The following is a 19319-nucleotide window of genomic DNA, read 5'->3' as shown; positions in this document are numbered from 1 at the left end:
GTTCTGAGTTGCTGGTTTACTCTTAATGGCTTATCCATTCATTATCCTTTCTCTTTCTAAAACAATGTAAAATAGCCTTTAGAGGGCAACCTAGGATAAGGAAAGACATTATAAGAGACCATTCCTGATGATTTTGATCTTTTATATCAGATTCTATAGCTGCTTTTATACCATATCTCTCATTAACTCTATGTTTTTGTTCTAGGGGAAACTTATCCATGCTAATTTTGGCACTAGAAAAGACTTTGAAGATTTAAAAACTCCTGTGAATGGATCAATAGTGATTGTTAGAGCAGGGAAAATCACTGTTGCAGAAAAGGTATGTGTAATTAAATACATTGGTATTTTTTTCTTCAGTTAAATGATATTTCTTGTTAATTTTCTTATATTTTGAAAAATCAACAGTTAAATTCTCATAGCTGAAAAGTTAATTTATTGAAGTGGTCGACAAATCAAACAGATCCCAATTACATGTTATAAGGATACTTCAAATGATAGCGTATTCACTTGGAATATTTTGCAGTTATTGGCTTTCAGTGAAAATAAAGTAAAATCCCTGGTTGTGGTTGTCACAGGTTTGTAATATAGAAGGATCATGAATCCCGGGCCAGTCTGGGCTGAATAGTGGGACCCTGCCTTAAAAAAAAAAGAAAGGAACTACCTGGCTGTGGTTGGCTCTTTACTGTAATCCCAGCTATTGTAGAGGTAGAGATTTAAGAGAAGGAAGATCTCAATTCTATACAACTTGATCCATGCTGGTCCTGACATAAACATGAGGCCCTATTTGAGAAGTAACTAAAGCAAAATGGACCATGGCATGGCTCAGGTGATAGAGAACCTGTCTAGCAGAGGAAAAATTTAGTACCACTAAAAAAAGAGAAAACAAAGTAATTTTTTTTTTTTTGGGTCCGGTTGTGGGGCCTGAACTCTGGGCCTGGGCACTGTCCCTCAGCTCTTCAGCCCAACGCTAGGGCTCTACCACTTGAGCCACAGCGCCACTTCCGGCTTTTTTCTTTTTGATTATGTGGTGCTGAGGAATCGAACCCAGGGCTTCATGTATGCAAGGCAAGCACTCTACCACTGAGCCACCTTCCCAGCCCCCAAAGTAATTTTAAAATGATTTAAGTAAAAACAGTTATAGTCTGTGTAACCAAGATTTATGTTTGTATCAAGTTCAGTTCTAATTGATTAAAAAAGCAAAGGATAATGGTAGATTTTGCTTTTCCTTTTCCATTAGAGAAGTTCCTTAATGACTTTTAAAAACAGGTATCTAAACAATATACAAGACAACCAACTAGCAACAACAAAATAGCCCTATGAAGCTACAATTTCGCTTCCCCGTACCACCCCTCAGTTCTGTTTCCTATTGATTCTTCTGTCATTGTCCTTTCTTCTGTGCAGTCTTTTCGTTTTGTTTTTGGTCTTGTGGCTTGAACTCTGGGCCTGACGCTGTCCCTCAGCTCTTCAGTTCAAGACGAGCGCTGTACCACTGGAGCCACAGCACCACTTCTGGCTTTCTGATGGTTAATTGGTGATAAAATTTTCACAGACTTTACTGGCTGGGCTGGCTTTAAACTGTGATTCTCAGGTCTCAGCCTCCTGAGTAGCTAGGATTACAGGCGTGAGCCACTGGTGCCCGGCTATATCACCTTTATTAAATTATAGAAGTATAAATTTAGCATTTACAATCCTTCTCTGATACACTTCTCTCACTCAATGCAATTTTATCATAACTTTTTAGAGAAATGAACATTTTTTGCAACTATTACCTTGTATATATTGTTCATCTGAACTAATTTTTTTAGTACATTAATTAAATTAGTCCTTTTTGATTCCTTTTTTGGTATGACTAGTTCTTCCTATACTCCAAAAGTATTGTAATACAAGTAATCTATAGATGTTTTGGAGGAGCTGAAGAGGGTTGGAGATTCTCTGGAAATTCTTTTGTAGGCAGATTATGTCGGTTTTTGTTTGGTTTTGTTGGGTTTTTTTGAACATTCAGGGCCCTAATTGCTTTGTCTTATAAATAAATTTAATGAATTTGTTTGAAGATAAGGTTTTGTTTTTCCTAGATATTTCTTTAAAATATTTGGAAGTATTGGCCTAGTCCTTTGTTAAATTTTGTCCTTTGAGTATGAAGTCCAGCATGTTTTATTTTCTGTTCTGTTCTATTCTGTTTTTTTTGGGGGGGAGGGGGGGTCGGTCATGGAGCTTGGGCACAGTCCTTGCACTCTTCAGCTCAAGGCGAGCGCTCTACCATTTGAGCCACAGCATGTTATTTTAATTTTCCATGATCAACTCTTCACTTCTGAGTTTTTGTGTGTTGTTTTGTTTTTTTTAGGTTGCAAATGCTGAAAGATTAAACGCAATTGGTGTCATAATATACATGGACAATACTAACTATCCCATAGTTAGTGCAAAGGTTCCATTCTTTGGACATGTGAGTTCTTATTTCTTTAGTCAATAATTTTTGAATTCTTTAAATTGATGTGATTCCATATTTACTTAAAGTAGAATTTGTCTTAATTATTCTGTTGAAAGAGTTGTAGCAGGCACTGTGAAGGTGAATTTCTTCGATTTTGGAAATCTTACTAATAAAAATACCAAATCAGTAGTGCCTTAAATTGAAAATTGCTAACAATACTTGTTAAATATGTCTCAGTACTTTAAATTGAGAATTTTGCACAGACAATATTTAAAAAGTCATAGAGTCATTTAGAATTTCAGGCTTCATAATGCTAAATAAAGTTTAAATGTGAATCTTTTAGTGACCTTCTTGGACTTCTAAAGTGCAAGATAAAGCTAATTGTTATTTTGTTTACTAGGCTCATCTGGGAACAGGCGACCCTTATACACCTGGATTCCCTTCTTTCAATCATACTCAGTTTCCACCATCTCAATCATCAGGATTGCCAAATATACCTGTCCAAACAATTTCCAGACAGGGTGCCGAACAGCTATTTGGGTAAGTTCTTATTTGGGTAAGGGGCAAATACAGTAATAAGCTTAAATTAATAAACTCTTAAAGACTCTAATCCTAGCTACTCAGGAGGCCGAGATATGAAGATCGTAGTTCAAAGCCAGCCTGGGCTGGAAGTCTAAGACCTTATCTCCAGTTAACCACCAGAAAACCAGAAGTGAAATGGCTCTGTGGCTCAAAGTGGTAGAGCACTAGCCTTGAGCAAAGAGCTCAGGGACAGCATCCAGGCCCAGAGTTTAAATCTAATGACTGACCAAAAAATAAAACCCTTAAAAACAACTAATTTAATTTTCCCCATTTGAATATTTGGGGGATGTTTAACTATCACCTTGGTATAGATCAATGAAATTTTTCTTCCATACAGATATTTTATTCTTTTGCCAGTCCTGGGGCTTGAACTCAGGGCACTGTCCCTGAGCTTTTTGTTCAAGGCTAGCACTCTACCATTTGAGCAACAGGGCCACTTCCAGCCTTCTCTATTTATGTTATACTGAAGAATCAAACTCAGGGCTTCATGCATGCTAGGCAAGCACTTTAATTCTAGCAGCACGGAAGACGTGTTTCCTTGTTTATAGTTGAATGTCTTCAGTTCTTAAGGTAGTTTCCTGATTTTTTTTTTTCTTTTGGTTGGTCATGGGGGTTGAACTCTGGGTCTGGGCTCTTCAGCTCAAGGCAAGCGCTTTCTACCACTTGAGCCACAGCACCACTTCTGGCTTTTTCTGCTTAAAGTTTAAAAAAAATAAGAGGCTGAGATCTGAGGATCTTGGTGAGACTAATCTGGGGGTAGGATGAGGCGGGTGCTGGTTAATTGGAGATGCGAGAATCTGTTTTCCCAGGCTAGCTTCACCTAAATTCTCAGATTCAGCCCCCTGAGTAGCTAGGATTATAGACTTGAGCCATGGGAACCCAGTGGCCCCACCTTTAAAAGAAAGGAAAAGAAAACCAATGTGATTGAAGTATCTATCATTAATTTTTATCTTGATATAGATATATTACACTTGGCATTATAGGATGAATACCTAATTTCAGGCTTTATTCAAGGATTTGTTTACTTTGTAATATAGAAAATATTATTCTAAACCCTCTGAACCTGTTTCTTCAATTTAATTAAGTAACTGTAATACATCTTCTTTAGTATAGCGATTCTTAAATGAAAAGCTTTATAAAATAGTGTGACAATTCTGCATAAGAGGCATTTGTGGGCTAGGAAGGTGGCTCAGTGGTAGAGCGCTTGCCTTGCATGCCTGAGGCCCTGGGTTCGATTCCTCAGTACCACATAAGCAAAAAGAAAAAAGCCGGAAGTGATGCTGTGGCTCAAGTGGTAGAGCTCTAGCCTTGAGCTAAAGAGCTGAGGGACAGCGTCCAGGCCTCACGACCGGACACCCTCCTCCCCCCAAAAAAAGGCATTTGTTAGGTGGTTCTTGTTTTTTTGTTTTGGTTTGGTTTGTTTTATTGTCAGTTGTGGGACTTGAACTCGGCCTGGGTTCTGTCCCTGAGCTCTTAAGCTCAAGGCTAGCGCTCTTCCACTTGAGCCACAGTGCCACTTCTGGTTTTCTAGTGGTTAATTGGTTACATCAGTTCCTTATTATAAAATAGGAACAATGTTTCCAGTTATTTTCAGGATGATGCATAGGAATCAGTCATATTTTTACAATGGAGATAAAAGTGTATATTACCCTTGTTAGTAGGGAAGGTAGGAAAATCCAAAATGTATTAACCGACTTTCACATGAGACCATTCTGAGTCTATCCTGGTATGTGTTTCAGATGTCAGCTATAGTTTTGTCTCTGGCAAAAAGGCAGAAATCACGAGGGTTTTTTGTTTTTTTTCTTTTCTCAAGACTAGTGCTCTACCACCTGAGCCATACCTCTGCTTCCAGCTTCTTCCTGATGGTTAATTGGAGATAAAAGTTTCGTGGACTTGCAAAGCCAACCATGGCTGGCTGTGATCCCCAGATCTCAGCCTCCCAAGTAGCTATGATTCCAGGCATGAACCACTGGTACCTGGCAAGATTTAAAAAAAAATAAACTAGGAAGTAACTCATGGTTACTGCCTAAACATTAGAGTAAAACAAAAATGGTTAACCACTAAAGAGTAGATTTTCTGTTCTCTGATTTTGATCTTATAAACTTGAGGAAAGTAATACTAACTGATGCCTGTTTTCTGCTTCTAGAAATATGGTAGGTGAATGTCCTGTTAACTGGAGAACAGACCCTTCATGCAGAATGCAGTCTGCAGAAAACCGCACTGTGAAGCTCACTGTGAACAATATGCTAAAAGAGATCAAAATTTCTAACGTCTTTGGAGTTATTAAAGGCTTCGAAGAACCAGGTTAGGAATTTTGATATATGTTTTTTTTATTCCTTTTTTTCCCTTTGAATTCTGTATTCTTACTATTAAGGATATTGTCAGAAGCCAGGAATGGCTTGGTTTTGTGAAGTGCTTGTCTTTCCTCCCTAAAACAAATTGTTTAGGTATACCAGCTTTATTGGGAGAAAAGAGGTCCCTGAGAAATTGACATGTTAAAAACTGATTATTAAAACTAGAAAAAAATTTTGTTATTGACTGAGCCATAGGTGTAAGCATAGGGGACAGATAAACATTCTTTTACTTGTAACTGTTTGAGTTCAAGAAGTCATACAAAGCCGGGCGCTGGTGGCTCACGCCTGTAATCCTAGCTACTCAGGAGGCTGAGATCTGAGGATCGAGGTTCAAAGCCAGCCCGGGCAGGAGAGACCATGAGACTCCTATCTCCAATAAACCACTAGAAAACCGGAAGTGGCGCTGTAGCTCAAGTGGTAGAGTGCTCACCTTGATCTGAAGAGCTGAGAGACAGCCCCCAGGCCCAGAGTTCAAGCCCCACAACCGCCAAAACAAAAAAAAAGTCATACAAGCTGGGCATCGGTGGCTCATGCCTGTAATCCTAGCTACTCAGGAGACTGAGATCTGAGGATCATGGCTCAAAGCCAGCCCAGGCAAGGAAGTCCACGAGACTCCAATAAAACAATAAACTAGAAAACCAGAAGTGGCGAAAACCAGAAGTGGCGATGTATCGCTCAAGCAGTAGAGAGCTTGCCTTGAGCTGAAGAGCACCCCATGACCGACCAAAAAAAAGTCATGCTGTTTTAATCCCTGGTCTCATAAAACAGATCTGAAGTTAGGCTTTTCTATCTTTAGTTGATACCCTCCTACTTATGTGTTTATTCTAGGCTTAAGTATTAATTAGATAGTAAGATTTTAAAGTTGTATATGTGATCATTTTCCTTTTTTCCTTCTAAGATCGATATGTTGTAGTAGGAGCCCAGAGAGATGCCTGGGGTCCTGGAGTTGCAAAGTCCAGTGTGGGAACAGCTCTTTTGTTGGAACTGGCCCGGATGTTCTCAGATATGGTTTTAAATGGTGAGTATAAATTAAAGGCCTTTGAAAATTAGCTCTGTGCTATATTTAATTGTATTGCTTTGCTTATTTTATTCAATGGTTTTGCTATGTTAAGTATTTCATTTATTTTTTGGGGGGTCCGGTCGTGAGGCCTGAACTCTGGGTCTGGGCACTGTCCTTCAGCTCAAGGCTAGCGCTCTACCGCTTGAGCCACAGCGCCACTTCCCGCTTTTTTCTTTTTTGCTTATGTGGTGCTGAGGAATCGAACCCAGGGCCTCATGCATGCAAGGCAAGCGCTCTACCACTGAGCCACCTTCCTAGCCCCGTTTAGGTCTTTTAATACAAGGCAGATTAGATTACCTTTTGACTTTGAAATGACTCCTCCCAAGAAGGGTCATCATTTCATTACAACGCATCTTGAGATACTGGAAAGGATTTAATACTGAGTCACCGAATCTAAATGGTCCTTAAGTAATTTTTTTTTTTTTTGGGTCGGTCGTTGGGCTTCAACTCTGGACTTGGGTGCTGACCCTTTACTCTTCAGCTCAAGGTGAGCGCTCTACCGTTTGAGCCACAGCACCACTTCTGTTTTTCTGGTGGTTTATTGGAGATAAGAGTCTCAAGGACTTTTTTGCCCAGGCTGGCTTTGAACCCTGAATCTCAGATCTCAGCCTCCTGAATAGCTAGGATTACAGTTGTGTCACCAGCGCCCACCTGGTCTTGCTGTAAGTAGTGGCATAGTTCTATAGTAATGTGATAAAGTCAAAAAAAGCCTGACAATTACTATAATTTTGTTCTGCGTATTTTCAAGTCTTTCTGTCCAGTAATTATTGCTCCTAAAAACCTTGTCCACATACCACATTTTTGAAGCATTTCGCAAATTTTAGTGCTTAACTTTTACAGAAAGTACAGGAGTACAGAAAAATACATATCTAATGAAATTGGGGTGAAGGGCAGCTGCACAGGTAGCCTAAAAAGTGGTGGTCTGATCCAGGTGCTGGTGGCTCATGCCTACAATCCTAGCTACTCAGGAGGCTGAGATCTGAGGATCGAGGTTCAAAGCTAGCCTGAGCAGGAAACTCCGTGAGACTCCCCACTTCTAATAAACCACTCAGAAAACCGGAACTGGCGCTGTGGCTCAAGTGGTAGAGCTCTCACCTTGAGCTGAAGAGCTGAGGGATAGCCCCAAGGCCCATACAGAGTTCAAGCCCTGCAACCGACCAAAAAACAAAAAAAAAGTAGTGTTCTGTGCTTGTCAGTCAACACCTGTGATCTCAGCTACCAGCAGAGGGCAGAGATTGGAGGATTATGGAAGAAGACAGCCTAGGCAGAGAAGACAGGGAGACTCCAGTTCCAAGTAAGTAGTAGACCCAGGCAAGCTGAATGAGAATGAAGGGCTAAAAATGCAGTGGCCACAAATTTAATTTCTCTGGAAGCTTACTGTCAATAGAATTTGCAAATGATATTTCATAAACAGAATAAACGTGTTCAGCCAGATGTGGTATTATTCCCAATAGGGAGGCTGAGGAAGCAGGATGCTTAAACCCACGTGTTTTGAGGCCAGTCTGGGCAACATAACAAGAACCTATATATCAAAAACAAAAATTTTGGGGAATGTGGCTTAGTGGTAGAGTACTTGTCTAGCATGCATGAAGTCCTGGGTTCAATTCCTCAATACCACATAAACAAAAAAAAACAAAAAGTGGCACTGTGGCTCAAGTAGGAGAGTGATAGCCTTGAGCACAGAGAGGCTTAGGGACAGAACCCAGGCCCTGAGTTCAAGCCCCAGGACCGGCAAAAAAGAAAAGAAAAGAAAAAAAGACAGCTGGGAAGGTGTCTCAGGTAGAGTGCTTGCCTTGCATGCATGAAGCCCTGGGTTAAATTCCTCAGCACCACATAAGCAGAAAAAGCCAGAAGTGGCGCTGTGGCTCAAGTGGTAGAATGCTAGCCTTGAGCTGAAGAGCTGAGGGACAGTGCCCAGGCCCAGAGTTCAGGCCCATGACTGACAAAAAACAAAAAAAGTAAGAAAAGAAAAAAACCCAAACTCTATAATTTCAAATACCTCCTGGTCTAGAGGTTAAAGGGTTTAAAGATTGGAGTTGTAAAGGCGTGACTATCATTAAGTTGGTCCCTGTCATGTACTGGAAATTAGTGTTCTTTCACCTGAGGAAGGAAAAGAAAAGAATCTACTAGCCTGAATTAGAAGTTTCTGAATCATCTGTTTCCTAACTGCATATAAAAAATATTAACTGTAAAGTTTTTGTTTTCTTTCAGGTGGCTTTAAACCTATTAGAAGCATTATTTTTGCCAGCTGGAGTGCTGGTGACTTTGGAGCTGTTGGTGCCACTGAATGGCTAGAGGTATTTATAATATATCCTTCCTGCCCAGAATGAGTTTCTGAACTCTTTAAGTTTCATTCAACTACTTCTGTCTTTGTGTAGTAGATCCTAGTAGATTCCAGATTTCAAAACTAGTAGAGTAGCTACTAGTAGTCAATGCTTATTAGATGATGATTACCTATTTTCTCTTCTAGGGATACCTTGCCTCTTTGCATTTAAAGGCTTTCGCTTACATTAATCTGGATAAAGCTGTAGTAGGTAAGAATTCTTTTCACTAGCTATTTATGAAGTCAAGTAAACTACTTATGAAATAGTGGTGCTGAGCCTTGAACTCAACCTCCCAACATCTCATTGGGCTACATAATGAGACTCTATCTCAAAAAAACAATAACTGCTTTACTAGAAAGAGGGTAATGTTAAAATTTTTTGCAGGTACCAAAAACTTCAAAGTTTCTGCCAGTCCACTGTTGTATAAACTTATTGAGAAGACAATGCAAAATGTAAGTTGAGTACATACCTAATTACAAATTGTCAAATTAAATCAGATGGAAATTTCATGGAAACCATTATCAGTTATCAATAACAAATTATGGGTAAATTCTAAAGCAGTTTTAAGTAACACTCAGCTTACTGCTCTCTAGTTAGTGGAGTAATATGAGATGAAGGTACTGGTATATAAAGAGTCTAATCTCAGAATATATAGTGTGTTTAAGAATATGTAAAAATGCAGGAGGCCACAGGGAATTGTCTAAATCAGTAGGGATGATAAGGAAGGTTTAAATGAACTTGAATAGGGCCAGAGGATATATATATTGAGAAAACACAAACATGAATGACCATAGTTTGAGGGAGGTGTACATGAAAGAATATTTGCTTCATGAGGTTAGAGGCATATATAATATAGATATTAAAGTTGGAGTAAAACAAAGGCACTAAATGTTGGATTTTATCTCATAGGATAGTTAGTCTGACAATGTAAGGTAGGCTACAAGGAAGGGAACAGTAACAAGATAAGTATCTCATGTAGACTATAGAAGCTTTTAAAAATGTTCTTAGGCCTACTTATAAGATGTAGGATTACCTAGCATAGGAAAGACTGGATTCCATCCCACTGCTGTGATGGAACAAAAGAAATACTTTTATAGATATTTATAGAGAAAAGCAATAACTAGCTTGAATTATTAATAGAGGAAAATTTTGTTTTAATGATATATGTATTTTTTTAATTTTCCAGGTGAGACATCCAGTTAATGGGAAGTTTTTATACCAGGACAGCAATTGGGTCAACAAAGTGTAAGTTGAAAAAAGCAAATGAACAAGTTTGATAGAAAAGCAGAATTATCCAGTTAGATCTACTGCATTAGATAACCTAACTATGCAGTGAGCTATAGATTCTGTTTCAAAATTTAGTAGGAGGAAAGGGGAGGAGGATTACATGGTAGCATGTCTTTTTAAGAAAATTTCTTGAGGCTGGGAAGGTGGCTCAGTGGTAGAGCGCTTGCCTTACGTGCCTGAGGCCCTGAGTTCGATTCCTCAGCACTACATAGGCAAAAAGAAAAAAGCCGAAGTGATGCTGTGGCTTAAGAGGTAGAGTGCTAGCCTTGAGCTGAAGAGCTGAGGGACAGCGCCCAGGCCCAGAGTTCAGGCCCCACAACCGGACCCAAAAAAAAGAAAAATTTCTTGGGTTGGGTGGGGGGACGGGGTGGGGCGAATGGGATAGGAAGGGGAAACAAAGGAGGAAGCTACAATGCTTGATAAGAAATGTACTCATTATCTTACCCATGTAATTATAACCCCTCTGTACAGTATTTTCACAATAAAAATAAATAAATAAAATAAAATTTCTTTTTCTTTTGGGGGGGGGGGGGGGCTCTGGTTGTGGGGCCTGAACTCTGGGCCTGGGCACTGTCCCTCAGCTCTTCAGCTTAAGGCTAGCGCTCTACCACTTGAGCCACAGCGCCACTTCCAGCTTTTTTTTTCTTTTTGCTTATGTGGTGCTAAGGAATCGAACAGAGGGCCTCATGCAAGCAAGGCAAGCGCTCTACCATTGAGCCACCTTCCCAGCACTTTCTTTTTCTTTTTTTCTGGTTGTGAGGCTTGAACTCTGGGCCTGGATGCTGTTCCTGAGCTCTTCAGCTCAAGACTAGCGCTGTACCACTTGAGCCACAGCACGACTTCCAGTATTCTGGAAGATAAGAGTCAACTTTCCTGCCCGAGCTGGCTTTGAACCATGATCCTTAGATCTCAGCCTTAGTGAGTAGCTAGGATTACAGGCATGAGCCACTAGCACCTGGCAAGAAAGATTCTAAAGCTGGGCGCTGGTGGCTCACGCCTGTAATCCTAGCTACTCAGGAGGCTGAGATCTGAGGATCGCGGTTCAAAGCCAGCCCGGGCAGGAAAGACTGTGAGACTCCTATCTCCAATAAACCACCAGAAAACCGGAAGTGGCGCTGTAGCTCAAGTGGTAGAGCGTTCGCCTTGAGCTTAAGAGCTGAGGGACAGCGCCCAGGCCCAGAGTTCAAGCCCCACGACTGACCAAAAAAAAAGAAAGATTCTAAAGATACATTTCCCTTTCCTTGCAGGGAGAAATTTTCTTACGATAATGCTGCTTTCCCTTTCCTTGCATATTCTGGAATTCCAGCAGTTTCTTTCTGTTTTTGTGAGGTAAGTTTAAAGAACAAGAGCTCTGGAGCATTATGCATTATATCATCTTTTATTTGGGAGCAAGTAACAGACTTAGCTTAATAGCATTCAAATTTATTTCTAAAACTTTAGTGAATTTTAATAAGAAAAAGTACTTTAAAAAGTTGGGGCTGGCAAGGTGGCTAGTGGTAGAGTGCTTGCCTCACATGCATGAGGACCTGGGTTTAATTCCTCAGCACACATCAGCAGAAAAAGCTGGAAGTGGTGCTGTGGCTCAAGTGGTAGAGCACTAGCCTTGAGTTGAAGAGCTGAGGGACAGTGCCCAGGCCCAGAGTTCAGGCCCCATGACCTGTCAAAAAAAAATTATCTTACATTATCTTGCCCATGTAATTGTAACCCCTCTATATGGTATTTTCACAATTAAAAAAAAATTATCTTATACCTGGGCATAAAAGTCCATGCGACTTATCTCCAGTTAAATAGACACACACACACATATGCTGGAAGCAGAGCTGTATGACTCAATTGGTAAAGTACTAGTCTTAAAGGGAACAAAAGAAGCTCAAGGGACAGCACCCAGGCCCTAAGTTCAAGTCCTGGAACTGGTGCTTGTGTGCACACACAAAATTAGCTTACATAATTACACAGATTTTCTTCCTGTGGTACTAGACTTTGATGGTGTAGGTATAGAATATTTCCATCAAAGAAGTTCTAGGTACCTGTTGAAAATATTCTAGTATTTGTCTAAAAATGTTAAGCAATAATTAAGTAAAAGTACAAAAATCAAATAATTGTAGGGTTGTCACGAGAGAAAACTTTGAGCTGACTACATTGTAGTAAATAAGATCAACTTGACATGAAAACCCATTAGAAAGCATATGTCTATTTTAATATTCTTTATGCCATTGCTCTAGCAGAAGGTTAAGATAATTCCAGCCATGCTAATCTCCAAATCCAGACTTTTCATCCCTTTATACTCTTCTTCTTTTCTTAGCTAAAACACCCAGTGATTAAAAAGGGTTTGGCCTCTGCTGGACTGACAATTTGATGCCAAGTCAACAGCTTCCATGCTACTCCCTAACTCTAATGCTATGATCTCTCCCCATCAAGATCTCATGTAAGGGGCAGTGTACTAACTTGAGCTTTTTTTCTTTTTAACTTGTCCTAAGGCTTAAACTCAGGACCTAGGCACTGTTCCTTAGCTTCTTTTGTACTCAAGGCTAGTGCTCTACCACTTGAGCCACAGCACCACTTCTGGCTTTTGTTGAGTAGTTTATTGGAAATAAGAGTCTTATGGACTTTCTTGCCCTGGCTGGCTTCGAACCTGGATCCTCAAATCTCAGCCTCCTGAGTAGCTAGGATTAAAGGCATGAGTGCTGTGAGGTACTGGTGAACAACCCAGCTCACTTGAGCTTTTCAGTATATAAAGTTTCATCATTCTGTGTGATTTCTGTGATCATTGAAAATCATGTTTTTTCTAAACATTTAAAGTTTGAGATGTCAGAAATCTAATAGTACTGGTTAAGAGATGCAGTCAGAAGTATACAATATTAATGAGATTCACAAGAACAATAGTAGGGTATAGAGCTAGAGTAAAAAACAGTTACTAAAGTTGCCTAAAGAAACATCAGTGTATTGAAAAGTAACATGTATGGATGGCCCAAGTGCTTCATGACTATTGCATCATTTATTACACTGGATACATTCTCTTCTTTACCATTAAAATGAGCCAAATTTCCCAGAGAAACAAGGGATACAGCGTCAAGGTATTTGGCTAGAAATCTTTGAGGATACAGAAGTGGATTAGAGAAATGATGTCATCTTAAAGCTGCAGATAGGAAATAAAAGTGAGATGAGATATTACTAGAAATACGAGAGGAGTGCAGTATCTTACCTTGATGAAGCCAGAATGGGGCTTCTGCTCTGCTAACCATGAGTACAGTAGTGTCTTTTTGTTTTCCAGGACAATGATTACCCTTATTTGAATACTAAATTGGATACCTTAGAGATGTTGACTCAGAGTGTTCCTCAGCTGACCGCCTTGATGCATGTTGCAGCAGAAGTGGCTGGTCAGTTCATGATTAAACTCACCCATGATATTGAATTGGACCTGGATTATGAGATGTATAGCAACAGACTGCTTTCATACATGAAGGAGCTGAACCAATTCCAAGCAGACATAAAGGTGAGTACTAATTGAAATGGATTTAAGTTAAATTATCTTTAATTTGATTTAAATTAAAATGACATAAGAAAACTGTACATTCTCACCATTTATCATTGCTTATAATAGTGAAAGTGTAAAATTCCTTTATGCTACTTTTAAATGTTATGTGGGGTTACCTCATTCTATTGTAGCGGACCAGAATCTCTTTTATCTTTTCTAAAACTGTTATTTAATACCCATTGACATTCTCCCAATTTTTTCCTCCCTTTTTTTAGTCTTTCTAGCCTTATGTAACTACCTTTACTATTCTACTACTATGAAAACCAACTTTTTCTTTTGTTTGTCAGAACCTTGAATTCGTAATTTTTTACCTCAGCCTCTTCTTTTTTTTTTTTTTTGGGTCCGGTCGTGGGGCCTGAGCTCTGTCCCTCAGCTCTTCAGCTCAAGGCTAGCGCTCTACCACTTGAGCCACAGCCCCACTTCCGGCTTTTCTTTTCTGCTTATGTGGTGCTGAGGAATCGAACCCAGGGCCTCATGCATGCAAGGCAAGCGCTCTACCACTGAGCCACCTTCCCAGCCCATACCTCAGCCTCTTCTGTACTATGATGATTGGCATGTACTGCCATGCCCCAATAGATCATGTATCTTGCACATATAATTGAGATACAATGTACTTGTCTTTCTATGCCTGGCATATTTGCTAAAGACATAATTATCTCTAGTTACTCATATTGTGGCACATGTATGTACCAGCCACAGTTTATACATTCTTTAAGGGTAAGAAATATGAAAGTACAGGTTATCTTTTTGACCCAGGAATGGGATTGTTGTGATTTTGGTGTTTGTTTTTGTTTTGCATAACAGAGGATTGAACTGTGATGTGCCCAAAGTAGATTTCAAAGTTAACTGAAGTATTGCCTTGCTTAGATCCATAACATTGTTTAAGTTGTTACTGTAAAGGTGATGTACAGCATGGTTACAGTTACATAAGTCAGGTTAGAATCCATAACATTTGAAAAGAAATTGGTAGGCTGTGGGTTACAGATTGAAGAGACCATAGCAGGTATACAGGGGGATTTCATTGTTATACCTCCACACATGTTCACACTGTATTCCAATTTTACCTCTTCTATTACCTTCCTTGCCCTTTCCCCACACCAAAAAAAGACAAAAACAAAAAACTTTCCCAACAGGTTTCATTGTTCCATTTTCATAGTTGTAGTATTAAACCAGTTTTAGTTACTTTGTGTGTGCACACGCACATGTGTGTGTCAGTGTGTCAGTGCTGGGGCTTGAACTCTGGGTCCGGGCACTATCTCTGAGCTCAGATCTCAGCTTCCTGAATAGCTAGGACCTGTGAGTCCAATAAAACAATATGTGCTTTGCCTAAATATTTTGATGATTTGTTTATTTATTTATTTTTGGTCGATCATGGGGCTTGAACTCTGAGCACTGTCTCTCAGCTCTTCAGCTCAAGGCAAAGAGCCACAGCACCAATTCCAATATTTTGATTTTTTAAATAATTGTTTTGGCCTTTGCTACAGGGTGCTTAGGCCTAGCTTTTCAACTTTGTGAGTCACTTCTTTCATTAGTATTCTAATTGTCACATCTGAATTAAAATGGCATATAAAATAGTATCCTAATAGTGAATTTAATATCTTCCTGTATCAGGAGATGGGCCTGAGTCTACAGTGGTTGTATTCAGCTCGTGGAGACTTTTACCGTGCTACTTCCAGACTAACAGCAGATTTCCATAATGCTGAGAAAACAAACCGATTTGTCATGAGGGAAATCAATAATCGAATCATGAAAGTAAGTAAACTCATGGAAAAGGAGGAACTACTGGGCATCAGTAGCTATAACCTTAGCTACCACTAGTTTCTGTTGCCTAAGGTCTTTTAAGTACTTTATCCTGATTTGCTTAGAGAAACAAAGGCTATGTTAAAGTTTTTCATATCTGTTCCAACCAAATATTTCAATAATTAAAGCCATTTAAACTTCACTTTAACAAAGGAATTGATGGTTTGCTTTAGAGTTTTTAACTTAGAGGATTAATAGCTTGGTTCTCAATGTTCTCAGATTCAGGGGGATTGTAACAGTTGAAGTGACAGTAACATCTATCTTAATGTATTGGGCCCTTCCCCAGGCTACAGCACACTATAAGCTGTCTTGTCTGTCTGTGTCTTCATAGGTGGAGTACCACTTCCTGTCACCGTATGTATCTCCAAAAGATACCCCCTTCCGACACATCTTCTGGGGTTCTGGCTCTCACACTCTCTCAGCTTTACTGGAGCACTTGAAGTTGCGTCAGAAAAGTAACGGTGCTTTTAATGAAACACTGTTCAAAAACCAGTTGGCTCTAGCTACATGGACTATTCAAGGAGCTGCAAATGCCCTGGCTGGTGACATTTGGGATATTGACAATGCGTTTTAAAAGTGATCCCAATAGCTTATGTATGAATAGGATAGTCTATTTCGAGACTTGTTTTGGTTGTACTAAATTTTCTGTAGAGCTACAAAACCTGTTAAAATTCTACCCAGTCATCTTGAATACTACTAGATGTCTTTAGGCAGCAGCTTTTAATACAGGGTAGGTACCTGCACTTCTAAGTTAAATTGAATAACCACTATGTTCATGACAGAATATCTTCTCAGATTATCTCTAGAATCTTAAGTGCTTTGTAATTCTATCTGCCTCTTTGCGTCATACTTACAAAAAATGTTAGAACCGGTTACATGTACTATTGCTCTAATTTCTAAGGACATGAGCTGGTATCTTTTTAGGTGGGAAGAAGAACCATAGTATCTGTTGAACATTGAAAGTGGTATATTAGTGTGGTCCTCCATCTTCAATTAATGCTAAAGGAGATGTCAGGTTGTAAGACCTTATTCTCCAAATGAAATATATGCCCTTTCATAAGAATTTAGCTGGTTTCCACATCCCTGAATGAAACAGTTACCTTATAGAAGAGAGAGGACCTGTTTTCTTGCCATTGAGGTCCTTTCCACTGGTTGGGATGGGGTTCCACATGCAGGAATAAGGCCTCAATGTGCTAACCTCCATGTTATTTATGAAAAGAGGAGACCAGAAGCCAAAGACTTAGTGTATTTTCTCTTCCAGTGACCTCTGCACCATAGCCTTTATTTAGTTCTTTTTTTTTTCCCCCAAGTATTCTGAAAAAGAACCAGCTATAGGCATTTAATTTCAGGCTCAGTTTGTCATACTTTAAGGAACACAATGCCAAATTTGGCCAAAGTGTTAATCTTCTGGAAAAGCTTTCTATCGTTTTGGCACTGAGATATTTATTGTTTATTTATCAGTGACAGAGTTCACTATAAATGGTGTTTTTTTTTAATAGAAGATAATTATCGGAAGCAGTGCCTTCCATAATTATGACAGTTATACTGTCGTTTTTTTTTTAATAAAAGCAGCATCTGCTAATAAAACCGAACAGATACTGGAAGTTTTGCACTTACGGTCAATATTCGAGAGTTTTAGAAAACAGCCACAAGCCAAATAAAATGAGAAGCAAAATAATTAAATTATTTAAATTGGAAAGTATATATAGGGATTGCCCATGAAGTGAGACTTCTGTTTAGCTTGTCAGATAAAATGATAATTCTTCTAAATGCAATGAATTGTGACCAAGTTATAAATAAAAGGCTGTGGTAGAACTTATGATACAAAATTTTATATCTCAATTTATTCAAGGTGTAACAAATTCTAGTTTTGCAAAATTTCCAGTACCTTTGTCACAAACCTAACCGACATTATCGGGAGCAGTGTCTTCCATAATGTATAAAGAACAAGGTAGTTTTTGCCTACCACAGTGTTTATATCGGAGACAGTGATCTCCATATGTTACACTAAGGGTGTACTTAATTATCGGGGACAGTGTTTCCCATAATTTTCTTCATGCAATGACATCTTCAAAGCTTGAAGATCGTTAGTATCTAACATGTATTCCCAACTCCCTAGAATTCTTAGTTTTAGTTGCAGAAACATTGTGGTCATTAAACATTTGATGGGTAAAGTTAATTGCTGTAAAGTAGAATTATTACTTCCTTCGAGATCCTTTTTTATTTAACTTAATAAGGGTGTTTTGTTATCTTTGTGGTTTCTCCAGGTCTTCTGTTTAGTGGGAAAGCAGCATACGTTTATGTTTGCTACTGATAAATGAATTTAACCCTATCCCGTTTTTGCATGTTATCTTCTATAAACTTAGTTCAGGCAAGTTTGAGTCTAGCATTGATCTTTTAGCTTAAAGCAGGAGAAGAAGGTATATAGGTTTGAGGTAGCAGGAGAGAAGGGTATGGGAAAGCAAACCTTGCAAAAGGATCTTGCCCATTACTGTGGTGGGTATAAATTGGGAAGGTACAAACAAGTAAGTTGGAAGTTATCAGTTTTACTTTATCATCAGCCATCTTTATAAACCTGCTAATGAGCAATGTTTGTCATAAGGCAGTTCAAAACTGCCAGTGAAAAGTCATTTGGGCCTCTAATGTTCCTAAGACCATTTTGGAACCTTAGATTATTCTATAGCCTCACCACGTTGTGCTTCTCAGTGTCTTTAATCTTCACAATGTTTTACCTTATACTACTGTACCCAAGTGGAAAGGTCAGGCTAGGATTCCTGGTTGGGTATCATGCACACATGCTCAGTGACTTCAGCATAATAAAAACACATATTACCATAATAAAGCCTCTTCAAGAACCCCTAACTCCTGAAATGTGGTTCAAGTGGTAGAGCATTTACCTAACAAATGCTGAGTTCAAACCTAGTACCACCCAAAATAACTAACTCTTGGTGAAAGTTGAGTTATTTTCAATCAAACAAGACAGAAAGTAATTAGAGGCTCAATATTCCTGAATGAAATATGTATCTGACTGTGGACAATCTGTTCATCTTCAGATTTTTCTCTTGTTAAATACATTGTTTTTAAAGGTAAAGGATAAATTGAATGAGCTGTGTCATGATTCATTGTTTCATTGTTCTAGAACTTGCTTCACTGTTCTTTGAGTTTTCAATTTGTCAACTTAATGCTCAACTGTGTCTTTGTAAACAGGAGACATGCCCTTATTATTGTATACAAGCCTGTATGTGCAACAATGTGGAGATTCCTTATCTGATTTAATAAAATGCTTGAACACTGAGGTACCGTATTTTAAAGACTTTTTTGTCTGAGACCAGGTCTCTTCATCTGTATTTGTTGTCTGGCATCTGACCACCTGAGCCATGCCTCTAACCCTGGAGCTTTTTTTCTTTTTAAGTTCCTACTATAGAAACTACCAACTCTCCAGTCCTTCAATGTAGTTAGTGAATAGATGTGCTATACAGTGAACTTCAGTTACACCTCTGTGTTTGTGCATATGTTTGTGTGCTTTTTGCCTATAATCTTGTGCTTTTTGCCCAAGTAGCCTGTGAACCCTCCAACCTGGGTTTACAGGTAATCCTGGGATTACAGGAGATATCCCTATATCTACATTGGGATTACAGGCATTTTCAACTCTTCAGAAAATGTAGAACAATTGGATACCAGAGATTCACGCCTATAATCTTAGCTACTAAGACAGATTAGATAGATAGTGGTTCAAAGTCAGCCTGAGCAAACCAAGTTGTAGAACAGCAAGATCCAAAGCCAATCCCTGGTAGTTTACTTCTGTAGTCTTAACTACTCAGAAGGCTGAGTTCTGAGGATCACTGTTCAAAGACACCCTGGGAACACAAATCCAAAAAATGTTATTACCAATAAACAAGCAAAAAGCCAGAAATATGTCTCAGGTAATAGAGTGCCAGCTTTGAGTGGAACA

At 39.1% G+C, this 19319-nt stretch overlaps 1 protein-coding gene across 2 annotated transcripts in view; it reads left to right on the top strand.

Moving 5' to 3' along the window:
• Positions 1–18662, top strand: part of Tfrc (transferrin receptor) — a 30597-nt gene extending 11935 nt beyond the window's left edge. For both annotated transcript variants that reach the window (XM_042667420.1, XM_042667419.1), the window contains exons 7-19: positions 206–319; positions 2342–2440; positions 2826–2965; positions 5154–5311; positions 6260–6379; positions 8633–8718; positions 8892–8955; positions 9130–9197; positions 9932–9990; positions 11280–11361; positions 13304–13525; positions 15179–15319; positions 15699–18662. In XM_042667420.1, coding sequence (XP_042523354.1) covers positions 206–319; positions 2342–2440; positions 2826–2965; positions 5154–5311; positions 6260–6379; positions 8633–8718; positions 8892–8955; positions 9130–9197; positions 9932–9990; positions 11280–11361; positions 13304–13525; positions 15179–15319; positions 15699–15941 — 1596 coding nt within the window. In that variant the 3' untranslated portion in view covers positions 15942–18662. The remainder of the gene's footprint in view (positions 1–205; positions 320–2341; positions 2441–2825; positions 2966–5153; positions 5312–6259; positions 6380–8632; positions 8719–8891; positions 8956–9129; positions 9198–9931; positions 9991–11279; positions 11362–13303; positions 13526–15178; positions 15320–15698) is intronic.
• The last annotated feature ends 657 nt before the right edge of the window (positions 18663–19319 follow it).

This window comes from Dipodomys spectabilis, unplaced genomic scaffold (genome assembly GCF_019054845.1).
Source record: "Dipodomys spectabilis isolate Male_0828 unplaced genomic scaffold, ASM1905484v1 ptg000017l, whole genome shotgun sequence".
Lineage (NCBI taxonomy): Eukaryota > Metazoa > Chordata > Mammalia > Rodentia > Heteromyidae > Dipodomys > Dipodomys spectabilis.
The sequence above is the reverse complement of the archived record's forward strand: the minus strand, read 5'-3'. Positions and strand labels throughout refer to the sequence as shown.